Raw genomic sequence first — 12,679 nt, 5'->3', positions numbered from 1 at the left:
TGTAGCGCTAAAGCAAGAATTCCTCTTCCCTTTTGGCAGGTGGTGTGAAGCAATAACTGGTTGCCAGGTGTGGCAGCGTGGACTTCTAACCAGGCGACCTCAGAACCATCACTTAACCTTTCAGAGCCTCGTTCTTCTCATCTGAAAGATGATTTTAATGAACTCTTCTTGGACTACTTCATAGAGTGACTTTATCATGTGAGATGAAATACACCAAGGTGTTTTCAAAACGACAAAGCAACATTCAAACATAAGTTACTATCGTGCCTGCTACATCTTAATAAATAAGTCAAAGACAGCATGAACAATCACTAGTTAGTCCTTGGAAGTAACCACTGAGAGAAAGGTGAGGGAGGCCCCCCGATCCCTGTGTGGGGCGCACATCCTCACGCACTCGTACTTGGGGCTCCTCCCCTGCCCCTTCTTAGAGCGATGGGTGAGAGTTCACTGATCAGTGGCTCCGACACTTAATTATGCATCAGAGTCAGCTGGAGGGCAGCCTGATGGGGTCCCATCCTCAGAGTTTCCGATTCAGTAGGTCCCAGTGGTATAAGAAAGTTTTCAGGTGATGCTTATGCTGTGGGTCCAGGGACCACACGTTCGGAACCGCTGCCTTAGATAACACCCTGCTACAAGGTGTCCACAAGTGCAGGTGCACCTGAGCTGAACATCTGAAGGTGAATGTGCTTCTCTTTGTCATGAACGTATCCAGATATGTCTTGTTGGGCCGATAAGCACGAGCTGCTGAGTCCCGGTGGGAAGGGTCACAGCGGGGGGGCTTCTGAACACGGGTTCCCTTTGCTCCATAAACTGGTAGGTCCTTCTGGCTGTAAACATCCTTTGTGTGCCCTCCACAATGGCATCCTCAGAGCTAAATAAACCATGCCTGCACGTGCTGGTATGTGAGTGACCTTGACCATCCATTCGTGGGCAGTGCAACCCAGTCCCGCCCACATCCCTTACGTGCCCATCGCCAAGCTGGGCTGACCACTCCCCAGCCCAGAGGGCCACGTGGCTTCCCGGAGCCTCTTTGCTCCTGGAGGCACCAGCCTAAGGGAGAGTCAGAGGAAAGCAGTGGGGAACTGTCTCCCCTCTGAGGTTCCAGAAGGCCAGAACAGGAATTGGGAACTTAAATGACGGGCAACATTAACAAGGAACTGAGTCAGTGTGTGGACTGGGGACAAATCTATGACAGCTGGAGATCCTGAGTCACAGGCAGCTTCTTGGAGGAGATAAGAGTCTTTACATGGTTATTAAACATAAAGCAGAACTTGTTTAAAGCCAAGAGAGCTGCAGTGGTGAGCAGGTGGGCCCCACAGGACCACTCTGAGTACGCAGAGGAGGAATGCCGCGCTCTTTCATAACGTCTCGGTGCACCTGGCACATTCTGCACGATCGTGTTTCATTTTCGCGTTTTGTCTCCCCTCCTCACAAGATCGGGCCTTAACAGCCTTGTTCACTGTCGTTTGCCCTGGGGCACCCAGACCCTCCTACGTTTGACATGTGGCTGGAGGAAGGAGGGGAGAAACCACAAAGTGGTGATGAGGAATGTGAATGCCAGCCTCCAGACGACTCCCAAGCACCCTCACCTCCAGGCACCCACACCCTGTGTAGCCCCCTCCCGTGCTGTATCAGGGTGGGCCATGGTGGTTTCTGTGTGACCCACAGAATGTGGCAGAAGCGATGGTGTGTGATTTCCTGGGTCATATGAAGCATTGCAGCATCTGCTTTGATATCCTGAACGTTCATTCTGCGGGGAGCCAGCTACCATGTCAAGAGGACACCAGCAGCCCTTGGAGAGGCCCACATGGTGGGGAACTGAGGCCGACCATTTCGGAAGAGGGTCCTCCAGCCACAGTCAAGCCTTCAGATGACCACAGCCCTGGTCAACCTTGCAATCTCATGAGAGAGCCTGGGTTAGAACTACCCAGCTAACCCACTCCCAGATTCCTGACCTGCAGAAACTGACATAGTGTTTGTTGTATGAGCTGCTTCGTGTTGGGGTAACTTGTTACGTGGCAATAGATAACAGATACAAATAATGACTTACATTAGTTTCTTCGTTCAGGTTTTTAAGGAAGTTCTGGGTAGTGGCTGTCTTGGAGGTGCCAGATTCACCAACCAAAATAACAGGTTGCCTAATCTTAACCATTTGTTCCAGCGTCCAGGTAGTACGGGTTGTATCCACTGTGTGAACTAAGGGATATATGAAGAACAGGAGCATCACAGAAATGCCAACAAGGTGTGCACTGGGCAACCTGGAGCTTCACAGGATCCCATAAATCCCATAAAAAGCATCAGCAAAAACCCAAGAGGTGACCTTGAAAACGTATATATGGGTGAAATCATCTTAGGAGAACCTCACTACCTCAACCATTATTTTTAATAGCTTTATGGAGGTATAACCCACATACCATAAAATTCACTCCAATTTTAAGTGTACAATTTGATGAGTTTGATACCTTTCTACAGCTGTGTCATCATCACCACATCCAGGTGTAGAACACCCAAACGGTTTTAATATCCCATTCTGATTTATACTCAGGATATTAAAAACTCAGCTTCTCCACTGCATATGTCACTCACTTATCACTTATCAGGATTTGGTTTCCTGACCAACAGTTTCCTCTGACGAGAGCATGAAGCCTCAAAGTCAGGTCCGGCTTACTCCTGCGTTGGCAATTTTTAATCCTGATTGGTTCCCGAGAAAATACGTACACCTCACTCTGAAAGAACTCCATACAAACCAAAATCAGATGTTCGTTATGTGAAATGCTTCAGCCTCTATGTTATCCAAATAGCCAGAGGTGTGCACGTAAAATACGACTCAGTACACAAAGCCCATGGTACGCGACCCCTCAAGGCGGCATCTCTTACAAAACGCTGCCTTGTTCATTCCACTTTCACTCCTTCCTTCGTCCCTCCCCACGCTCAGCCAGCTCTATGGGGCAGAAGGGAGCCTGTGCAAAGCAACGGGAAGCAGACCGGCACCCTACCTCTTGCCCCGACCTGTCAGGATCCACCTGCCCAGGGAAAGAGTTGAGAGGCACAGCCAGCAGCACATAAAAGGAATCCGAAGTGCCGCCCTCTTGGAAAAGCCCACGGCTCACGTTCCTCAGTTTCTCCCAACCAGCACTCCGGGTGGGACTCAGAGTACCACAGGGACCTCAGAATCTTTTTCCCTTCCTCACAGAACGAGAACCAGACACGCTTAAACCGAGGGTTTGGTTCTCACTTACCCAGGATGTCAATAAATTTCCTCTCACGGGAATGAACATACTTTGGAACTAATTTATTCCATGGTATCCATTTCTTCTGTGTGGGATCAAAATGGAAGTCAAACAAGGTTGGAAGGTGACCTGTAACAAACAGTGGTCTGTTTCACTTCGATCGTGGACATGGAAATACAGGATCAGCTTTGGCTCATGCTTGAAATGAACTAATGCTATTTGCTCCCTGGACAGAAACTTAATTGAATAGATAGATAAGGATGGATGGATGGATAGATGGATGGATGGATGGATGGATGGATGGATGGATGGGTAGATAGAGATAGATAAAAATGGATGGATGGATAAAGAGAGATAGACAGATAGAGAGATAGATAGATGGATTTAAATATAACTGGGCTAGGGAACCCAGGAAAAGGCTCAGAAGGGAGGGGATTGGAAGTCAGAGCTGTGGACATGGTGAAAAGTCTCATTAAGAGTGAAAAGAGGGTCTAGGACCAAATCCTGATGTGAGGGAGGGGCAGAGGAAGGAGACTCAACAAAGGAGACTTTGAGGGCATGGCCAGGATGGAGCAGGATGGAGGAAGAATGTTTTCAGAAGGCAGAAAGTGGTACCATGTCCGATGCTGGGACAACGTCGGGGAAGCAAAGACCAGAAGGGGTCACCAGATCCGGTAACGAGAAGGCAGTGCATGTGCAGTTTGGGAGGAGCAGTTTGGGTAGAGATGTCTGAGAGCCTGTGGGATGGGATTGGTAGAGAGGGACAGATGGAAAATATAGGAGAAAGAGCAGAAAAGCAGTGAAGCCAGGAGCCTGATGAGGAGGGTGTGGGTAGACCTCAAAGCACAGGGCGGGTCCAGCTGGGAGCTGGTCTCCTCTCCCCTGAGAAAGAAGACAGGAGAAGATGGGGGCTGGAAAAATTCCTATCTGACGGTGTCCATTTTTCCTGTTGCAGGAAGAAGGAAGGTCACCTGCAGAGAGAGGGGAGAGGGCCATGTGGAGATTTGGAGAAAAAGGGAGATGAACTGCCCCCGTGGGGACAGGAGAGGGAGTTCAAGTTCAAGACTGAATTTATGGAGGTGCCAGACTTCGTGGTTGTGTGATTGTCTCAGTATCCCTCAGCCCCTGGAGAGGCAGAGAAAGCAGGCTTGGGTTTTCTCAGAGAGATTCGACAGAAGGGCAATTAGGCAAGAGGGGTTGAAGCGACAGGGCGGCAGAAGAGGATTCAGAAGGTTCAGAAGGTGGTAGGAAGAATGGCGGGGGGCGGGGGACAGTCCCCACGAGGCCAACTGGGGTCACGTGTGGCAGGAATCACAGAAGCCGACTGTGAAGCAGGGATTGGGAGGTATGCGTTTATGATGCAGACAGAACTGTGCCAGGTGCTATGAGCTAGGATAATGTCGAGGGACCCGGATCCTGGAGCTGAGTGCAGAAGGCATCTGGAAGGAGGTTGTCTACACGGCCATTCAAGTCCCCAAGACGAGAGCAAACTAGGGAGAAAGACCAGACCGGGACCAGCATCGTCTCTGATGGCAGCAGCACGTAGCCGGCATGGTATGCATAGCTGGGAAGCACCCCCCGAGCCCGCCGCCAAAGGAGACTCAGGGTCCCAAGAAAGTACAAGCAAACTACTCCCCAAAAGACCATAGAGTTTTTTTTATTGGGGTATAGTTGTTTTACAATGTTGTGTTAGTTTCTACTGTACAGAGAAGTGGAGTTCCCTGTGCTACACAGCAGGTTCTCATTAGGACCTATTTTATATATATTAGTGTATATATGTCAGTCCCAATCTCCCAATTCATCCCATCCCCCCCTTTCCTCCCTTGGTGTCCGAACAAAGACCAAAGACTTTTAAAACATCTTTTATTTGCTCAATGACTCTCCACTAGAAAGACCTACGATCATTTTACTTTGCGCTTTAAAAAGAACAGCCCAGGTAATGATTACAGGATACAGCTTGGGTCTCCCTGCCAAGCCATATTCAAATGTCATTAAGAGACAGACAAAGAAGGATCCTAGTGTCAGCTATAGTTCTTGGAGAATGCCACATTTTCATCATATATGGTTCTTTGAGGATGCACATTCTTCATGCAAACAGTTAAACCTTACTATAATGATTTCCTATGAATGGTCTGCAAATCCACACGTGATTGTCTCCTGTGCAAATACTCAGGAATAGAGCAGATGAATTAAGCGGTGGAATTTTAGAGAGAAAAAAAAAAAGAGAGAGAAGCCCAAAGGAGAAGAACTTCAAAGGCAAGCACAATGTGAAAATTTTAAAGAGCTTAAACAGAGTGAAGGAAGCTAGCGCCTAAGCTAGGGGGGAAAAGGGTAGACTCAGCAAAAAAGGCCACATCCCAGGGAGCTGGGCTCTGCTATGGCAGTTCACACATTTGAATGTCTCCTGACGGTACCACTGGGTGCTCTGACCGTTGCACATTTCTCTACAGGAGCAAACAACCTGGAAAACCCACACAGGCATACATATGGAAAAGCAAGATCACGTCCTCTTAAAAACCTAACCAAAAACATTCTGAGCAGGAAAACAAGCTACCTTTGGTTCCTACCTGGCAGTTCCCCAGGGTTGGCCCAAACCCCTTCCGTATCAGCAGTAGGCAAAGAAGCGATGTGTTTAATGCATTCATCAAATTTAGCCCTTCCATCCTCGAGCAGGGCAGCACCCAGAGAGCAGCACAGAGCCTCTAAGAAGTAGCACTCCAGAACATCGCGGTCCTCGATTTCTCCCTCTAGTAACGAATCCAGCATCTTGGTTAACTGGGTTACCTGGTTCACAGGAAAACACCTGGGTCCGTCCATATATTCCACACACCCCCACCAGGGTGAGTTCTGGTCATAAATCCCGGGATCCCAGATCCCAAAGCAGTGGGAACTATATGACCCACCATATTGGTTTCAACAGATGGAGCCCAGTATCTTGTCTTGCACAGGGTCACAAAAGGAAGTATTGTGTCCTCCTTGTCAGTAGCTGGCAATGTTAGAACTTACCCATCTGGCATCTTTGCTCCTCTTGAAAGCCCACTGTGGGCAGGGGGGTCCATCTTTAGGGAAGAATTTCTTTTTTGCCAACAAAGATCCTTACTTACCATATTTAGGCTTGTCTGTGGAACTATTGTCTTCAGCTTCTCTCCTTGTTTTCCAGCCACTATTCCTTCCGTTATCACATCAATGAGATAGGGTACATATTTCTCAAACAGACTCTGTAAATCACCTTGCTCCACCTATAAAAGAGCAGAATTTCAAAGCATTTTCAAGGGTTCCTTTATTTAAATGGAAGTTCGTGGGAAGCTTTGCTTGTAAAAAGAGGTGGGGAGAGGGAACTTCCCCGGTGGTCCAGTGGCTATGAGTCCACGCTCCCAATGCAGGGGGCCAGGGTTCGATCCCTGGTCAGGGAACTAGATCCCACATGCCACAACTAAGAGTTCGCATGACGCAACTAAAGATCCCACATGCCACAACTAAGACCCGCCTGGCGCAGCCAAATAAATAAATAAATATTAAAAAAAAAAGAGGGGGTGAGAAATATTTTCTGATGAATGAGAAATTTGGCAGGTGAATAAACTCTGATAACTCATATATTTGTAGAGAAATTTGTCCTTTATAATGCTCTTTCATTTCATCATGAAGCCTTTGATTTCACTGACCTGGGAGGGAGGTGCCACAAAAGGTCCCATTTGATAGAAAAAGCGCAGGTTACCTTAGAGCTCAAACGACATGGCCACAGTCATTGAGCAAAGAGTGCAAAGCTGTGGAAGGTCCTTCTCCCTACCAAGGCATTGATGATCACCAGGGATTGCATGGGCGGTCATCCCCCATTTGACAGTGTGCCTCAAATGGTCCCATCATGTTTCCCTTGGTCTTCTTTGGGGTAATTATGTCCTGGCTTCCAATTCACCATCAGCCTAGTGGTCCTTCTAGAGACGCATCCTGTGTGGTCATGGTGTCCCAGGTGTGGTCATGGTGTCCCAGGTGTGGTCAAGCCACAACGTTCACATGACTGTCACATCTATCTCTGCAGCTTTCAATGAAGCCTACCATTAAGACAATACACATTTTTGAGCAGCCATGTGATACATCACAGGGTTTGAGGTCAACTGAAACCATCGGATCTCAATTCCATGACAAACTAGGTCCTTCACACACTGTATTCATCCAACTGAGCAAAGAAGGAGGTGCTGGGCACCTAATAGAGACAAGTCTCCCAATTCCTGGGCTTGGCTGGATAAGGACTTGCCAACTACAACGCATAAGCCAAATCTGGCCTGCCACCTGTTTTTGTAAATAAAGTTTTATTGGTATATTGTTATGCCCATTCATGTACTGTGGCTGCTTTCATACCACAATGGCGGGGTTGAGTAGTTGCAAAGAAACCACATGGCCCGCAAAGCCTAAACTATCTACTCTCTACTCTTTCACAGAAAAAATTTGTCGCTCCCTGGTCTAGACTATCAAAATCACTACCTATCCCACCTGCTGTGAATTACCTGGAAATCTAATAAGGGTGTCTTCCATGTTTTTTATTTTTTACTTTTTTATTTTTATTTTTTTTGCGGTACGCGGGCCTCTCACTGCTGTGGCCTCTCCCGTTGCGGAGCATAGGCTCCGGACACGCAGGCTCAGCGGCCATGGCTCACGGGTCCAGCCGCTCCGCGGCATGTGGGATCTTCCCGGACCGGGGCACGAACCCGCGTCCCCTGCATCGGCAGGCAGACTCCCAACCACTGCGCCACCGGGGAAGCCCCGGGTGTCTTCCATGTTTTTATCCAACTTATTGATAACATTAAGTGCTCAAGATCCTGGGCAGGTCAAGGTCAAGGTCATGGCCTTCAACAACAAACATCCCTCTGAGTTATTTTTATCCAACTAGCCACCAATACTAGTAACTGGTAAGTTCATTTTGGGAATAATTTTCACCTTGTTTTGTATTTGATTAACCCATTTTTTCCAGTACGGTTGATATTTCAAGTTTTTCGGATCCACGTAAACCATTCCACACCGAGACACAGTCGCAGGGGAGGCATACTGTAAATCTCCAACCTGGAGAAACAAACAAGATCAGTGCTTTCTACGGCCACAGACAACTGGAGTGCGTGTTTTAAAGCCGTTGCTTGTACAAAGTTTTTACAAATGCATAGAACCCAAGTCATACCCCAGTTAACACAGCTTTTATGAGGTTTCTAACTGAACACTTAGGTTTATCACGGGAAGATTATGCATCTCTGATGTAGCACTTTTTAGGTTTCTTTTACCATAAAATTAATATGAAAATTAACATGCTGTAGAATATCTGGCCAAAGTTAAAAAGTATAAAGAAGAAAATAAGTTAACCAAAATCCCACCACCAAGAAACAAACACTGTTTTGGGGTGTTTTCCTTTCAGTCTTTTTTCTTTATTTTTTATAACATAATTGAGATCAGGGAATATGAAACTTAATAAGTATGCATCTAACAGCAATATCAACACACCAGTCTCTCTTTATCTGAAAAAAAGACACAGTTCAGTCAGTCAACAAAATAATGATATGCATAAATACTCATACGTCGACAAATTTTGCAGGCCAAGTTAGGAATGGTATTAGCACTAAGCTAGAGTGAAAGCAAGTCTCAGGACCGCAGCTGTGAAACAGGTTCAGAGGATATGATAGAAAGTTTGAAAAATGAAGATAAGATAAAGGCAAATAGTGAGAGAGAGAGAGAAAAAAAAGGCAACTATAAACTCCAGTAAAAAAAAAAAAATGGCTCTAAAAGAAAGTAAATGTATCACAGTTCCTGGATTTCTTGCTTCGCCAGCAAGTATATCACAGTATACTAGTTGGCTCTACAGTAAATATTTCCTAATTCATAATGATGTAAATATGTTTACTGGTTTAACTGACTTAGCAGTATAGTATTCTATGGAGGGGAGGTGGGCTGATGGTATAAAAGATGAACCCTCACTTTCATAGCAGTCAGTCAACAGATAATGTGTAACCTTGATAAAGGAAGAAATAGCACGCAAAGTGGGTTCCTTTAGACAGTAGAGTAACCATCAGAAGAAACAACTCAAGTGTGAAATGGAGTTACCTCTAGGATACAGTAAGGAGGGATGATGAGGGCAGCAGGTAGAAGAACAGAGTTGTACTCATCATAAATTCTTCTGCATTGTTTGGGTTTTCTTCAATCATCTATATTTATAGCTATTTTAATAAACATTTTAGTCTACAAATAACAAATGCGGGAGAGGGTGTGGAGAAAAGGGAACCCTTCTACACCGTTGGTGGGAATGTAAGTTGGTGCAGCCACTGTGAAGAACAGTATGGAGGTTCCTTAAAAAAACTAAAAATAGAGCTACTATATGATCCAGCAATCCCACGCCTGGGCATATATCTGGACAAAACTATAATTCAAAAAGATACATGTACCACAGTGTTCACTGCAGCACTATTTACAATGGCCAAGACATGGAAACAACCTAAATTTCCATCGACAGATGAGTGGATAAAGAAGATGTGGTACATATATACAATGGAATACTACTCAGCCATGAAAAAGAATGAAATAATGCCATTTGCAGCAACATGGATGGACCTAGAGATTATCATACTAAGTGAAGTAGGTCAGAAGGAGAAAGACAAATACCATATGATATCACTTATACATGGAATCTAAAATATGACACAAGTGAACTTATTTACAAAACAGAAACACACTCACAGACATAGAGAACAGAATTGTGGTTGCCAAGGGGGAGGGGGATGGGGGAGGGATGGATTGGGAGTTTGGGATTAGCAGATGCAAACTATTATACATAGGATGGATAAACAACAAGGTCCCACTATATAGCACAGGGAACTATATTCAGTATCCTGTGATAAACCATAATGGAAAAGAATATGAAAAAGAATGTATATAAATATATAACTAAATCACTCTGCTGAACAGCAGAAATCAACACAACATTGTAAATCAACTATACTTCAATAAAATAAATTTTTTTAAAAATAAACATTTTAGGGACTTCCCTGGTGGTACAGTGGTTAAGAATCTGCCTGCCAATGCAGGGGACACAGATTTGATCCCTGGTCCAGGAAGATCCCACATGCAGTGGAGCAACTAAGCCCGTGCGCCACAACTATTGAGCCCGCGTGCCACAACTACTGAAGCCTGCACACCTAGAGCCCACGCTCCGCAACAAGAGAAGCCACCACAATGAGAAGCCTGCACACTGCAACGAAGAGCAGCCCCCTCTCGATGCAACCAGAGAAAGCCCACGCGTGTCGACGAAGACCCGAAGCAGCCAAAAATAAATTTAAAAAATTACAAATGTAAATTAAAAGTTAAAAAATAAACATTTTAAATTTTAATTAAAAGAAAGACATATTTGAAATTATTTTTCATCACTACTTGCCTCGAAGACCAGGGCACAGTGTGCTTGAAGCCGAATACGCTCACCGTTGGCCAACGTCAGCAGCTTGTTGTCGTCCATCACAGAATTCATGTTCTCCACCCACAGAGCGTCCACATCACCATCAAATAAAATATACCTGCAGCAACCAGAGAAAAGTGAGCCATGTAAGGCTTCCAACTATGGAACTTGGTGCAACCTCCCTGTTCATGTTGAACGTCTTTTCCCAGGGTTTCCTTTTTTTCTTTTCATTTTTTTTTCTTGCAGTACGTGGGCCTCTCACTGTCGTGGTCTCTCCCGTTGCGGAGCACAGGCTCCGGACGCGCAGGCTCAGCGGCCATGGCTCACGGGCCTAGCTGCTCCGCGGCATGTGGGATCTTCCCGGACCGGGGCACGAACCCATGTCTCCTGCATCGGCAGGCGGACTCTCAACCACTGCGCCACCAGGGAAGCCCCTTTTTTTCTCTTTTAAAGATTTTTTTTTTTTTGATGTGGACCATTTTTAAAGTCTTTATTGAATTTGTTACAATATTGCTTCTGTCTTATGTTTTGGTTTTTCGGCCACGAGGCATGTGGGATCTTAGCTCCCCGACCAGGGATCGAACCTGCACCCCCTACACTGGAAGGCGAAGTCTTAACCACTGGACCGCCAGGGAAGTCCCACAGGGTTTTCTAACCAGGATCTGAGATAGGGCACCCTACTTGGTGCTTACAATAGTTTATATATATATAAACTATTCGAGTTAGTCACCAACATTTAAGAATCAGGAAACCTGACCCAACAATCTGGATTCCCTGCTTCCCTGGCAAACAGGAAGGTCTGACGGTACATACTTGCATTCCCGCGTGGGAACGATGCGCTGCTGCTGGTAGTAGCTGCCCATGAAGACACAGTGTCCCAGTCCACCTCATTCTTTTCTTAAATCTGAGCATCAGCTGCTATTTACCGCTGGTTTGGACACCTAGTCCTCTTATGGTCAAGTTAAAAGGATTTCATATACCCATGTGTACGGGATTGAATGGTGGCCCCCATAAGATAGGTCTATCCAGAAGCTGTGAGTGGGACCTTATTTGGAAAAAAGGTCTTTGCAGATATAATTAAGGTAAGGATCTTGAGATGAGATCATCCTGGATTATCCAACAACAAGTATCCTTACATCGGGGGAAGCCACATGAAGACGGAGGCAGAGATTGGAGGGATGCGGCCATAAGCCAAGCAATGCCTGGGGTCACTAAAGCTGTCAAAGGCAAGGGAGGACCCTCCTCTAGAATCTTCAGAGGCAGTGCTGCCCCGTCTTTGTTTCAGACTTCTGGCCTCCAGAAATGATGAAGAATAAATTTCTGGGTGGTATTGTTTTAGCCACCCAGTTAATGGTGATTTGTTACAGAGGCCCTGCAGAAGCTAATATACCATGTAACTTGGCCCATTTCACTCCTTGATGCTACCTGCTGGGCCCCTAGGAGCATCTGCATTTGCAAAGCCCTGGTTTACACACCATCCTTCCTGGCAGGAGATCTACTTTGGCTTCAGGGCCTCCGGTGTTCAAGCTACGTGACCCTTCAGTTCTGTGGCTATAGTGGGTCACATCACAGTAAAGCCCAGCTCCGAGGGAGACTGTGTTGGACAGGGGGATTCTACTGTGCTGGAATGCTGATTTGATATTGCTTCCATTTAATTCACTGATATGAGTAGTTGGATTTTTCCAGCATTAACCTTTTGGTTTATTTTCTTCCAGTATTTTTTTTTAACTTTTTTTATCTTAAATAATTTCAAACTTACAGAGTTGCAAGAATAGACGAGTGCAAAGAAGTACCATATGCCCTCCAACCAGAGGGCAGTTGTTAATTTTGCCCCATGGACGCTCTTTTGTTCTCTCTCTGTTTTCCTGAATCATTTGAAAATAAGTTGCGGACGTGACGCCCTGTATTCCTAAATGCTTAAGCACGTGTTTCCTAAGAACAAGCACCTTCTCTAATATAACCACAGTACAGTTATCAAAATCAGGACATTTAGCATCGATAGACTACTGTTAGCTAATATACAATC

At 45.8% G+C, this 12,679-nt stretch overlaps 1 protein-coding gene across 2 annotated transcripts in view; it reads right to left on the bottom strand.

Annotated features, from left to right (window-relative positions):
- DNAH10 (dynein axonemal heavy chain 10) overlaps positions 1 to 12,679 on the bottom strand; it is a 147,671-nt gene that overhangs the window by 49,148 nt on the left and 85,844 nt on the right. For both annotated transcript variants that reach the window (XM_067701117.1, XM_067701116.1), the window contains exons 40-45: positions 10,636 to 10,771; positions 8,163 to 8,285; positions 6,335 to 6,469; positions 5,798 to 6,014; positions 3,240 to 3,359; positions 2,051 to 2,196 (exon numbers count right to left, since the gene is read on the bottom strand). In XM_067701117.1, coding sequence (XP_067557218.1) covers positions 2,051 to 2,196; positions 3,240 to 3,359; positions 5,798 to 6,014; positions 6,335 to 6,469; positions 8,163 to 8,285; positions 10,636 to 10,771 — 877 coding nt within the window. The remainder of the gene's footprint in view (positions 1 to 2,050; positions 2,197 to 3,239; positions 3,360 to 5,797; positions 6,015 to 6,334; positions 6,470 to 8,162; positions 8,286 to 10,635; positions 10,772 to 12,679) is intronic.

Source organism: Pseudorca crassidens, chromosome 12 (genome assembly GCF_039906515.1).
Source record: "Pseudorca crassidens isolate mPseCra1 chromosome 12, mPseCra1.hap1, whole genome shotgun sequence".
NCBI lineage: Eukaryota > Metazoa > Chordata > Mammalia > Artiodactyla > Delphinidae > Pseudorca > Pseudorca crassidens.
Note: the sequence above shows the minus strand (reverse complement) of the source record. Positions and strands in the feature narration are given on the sequence as shown.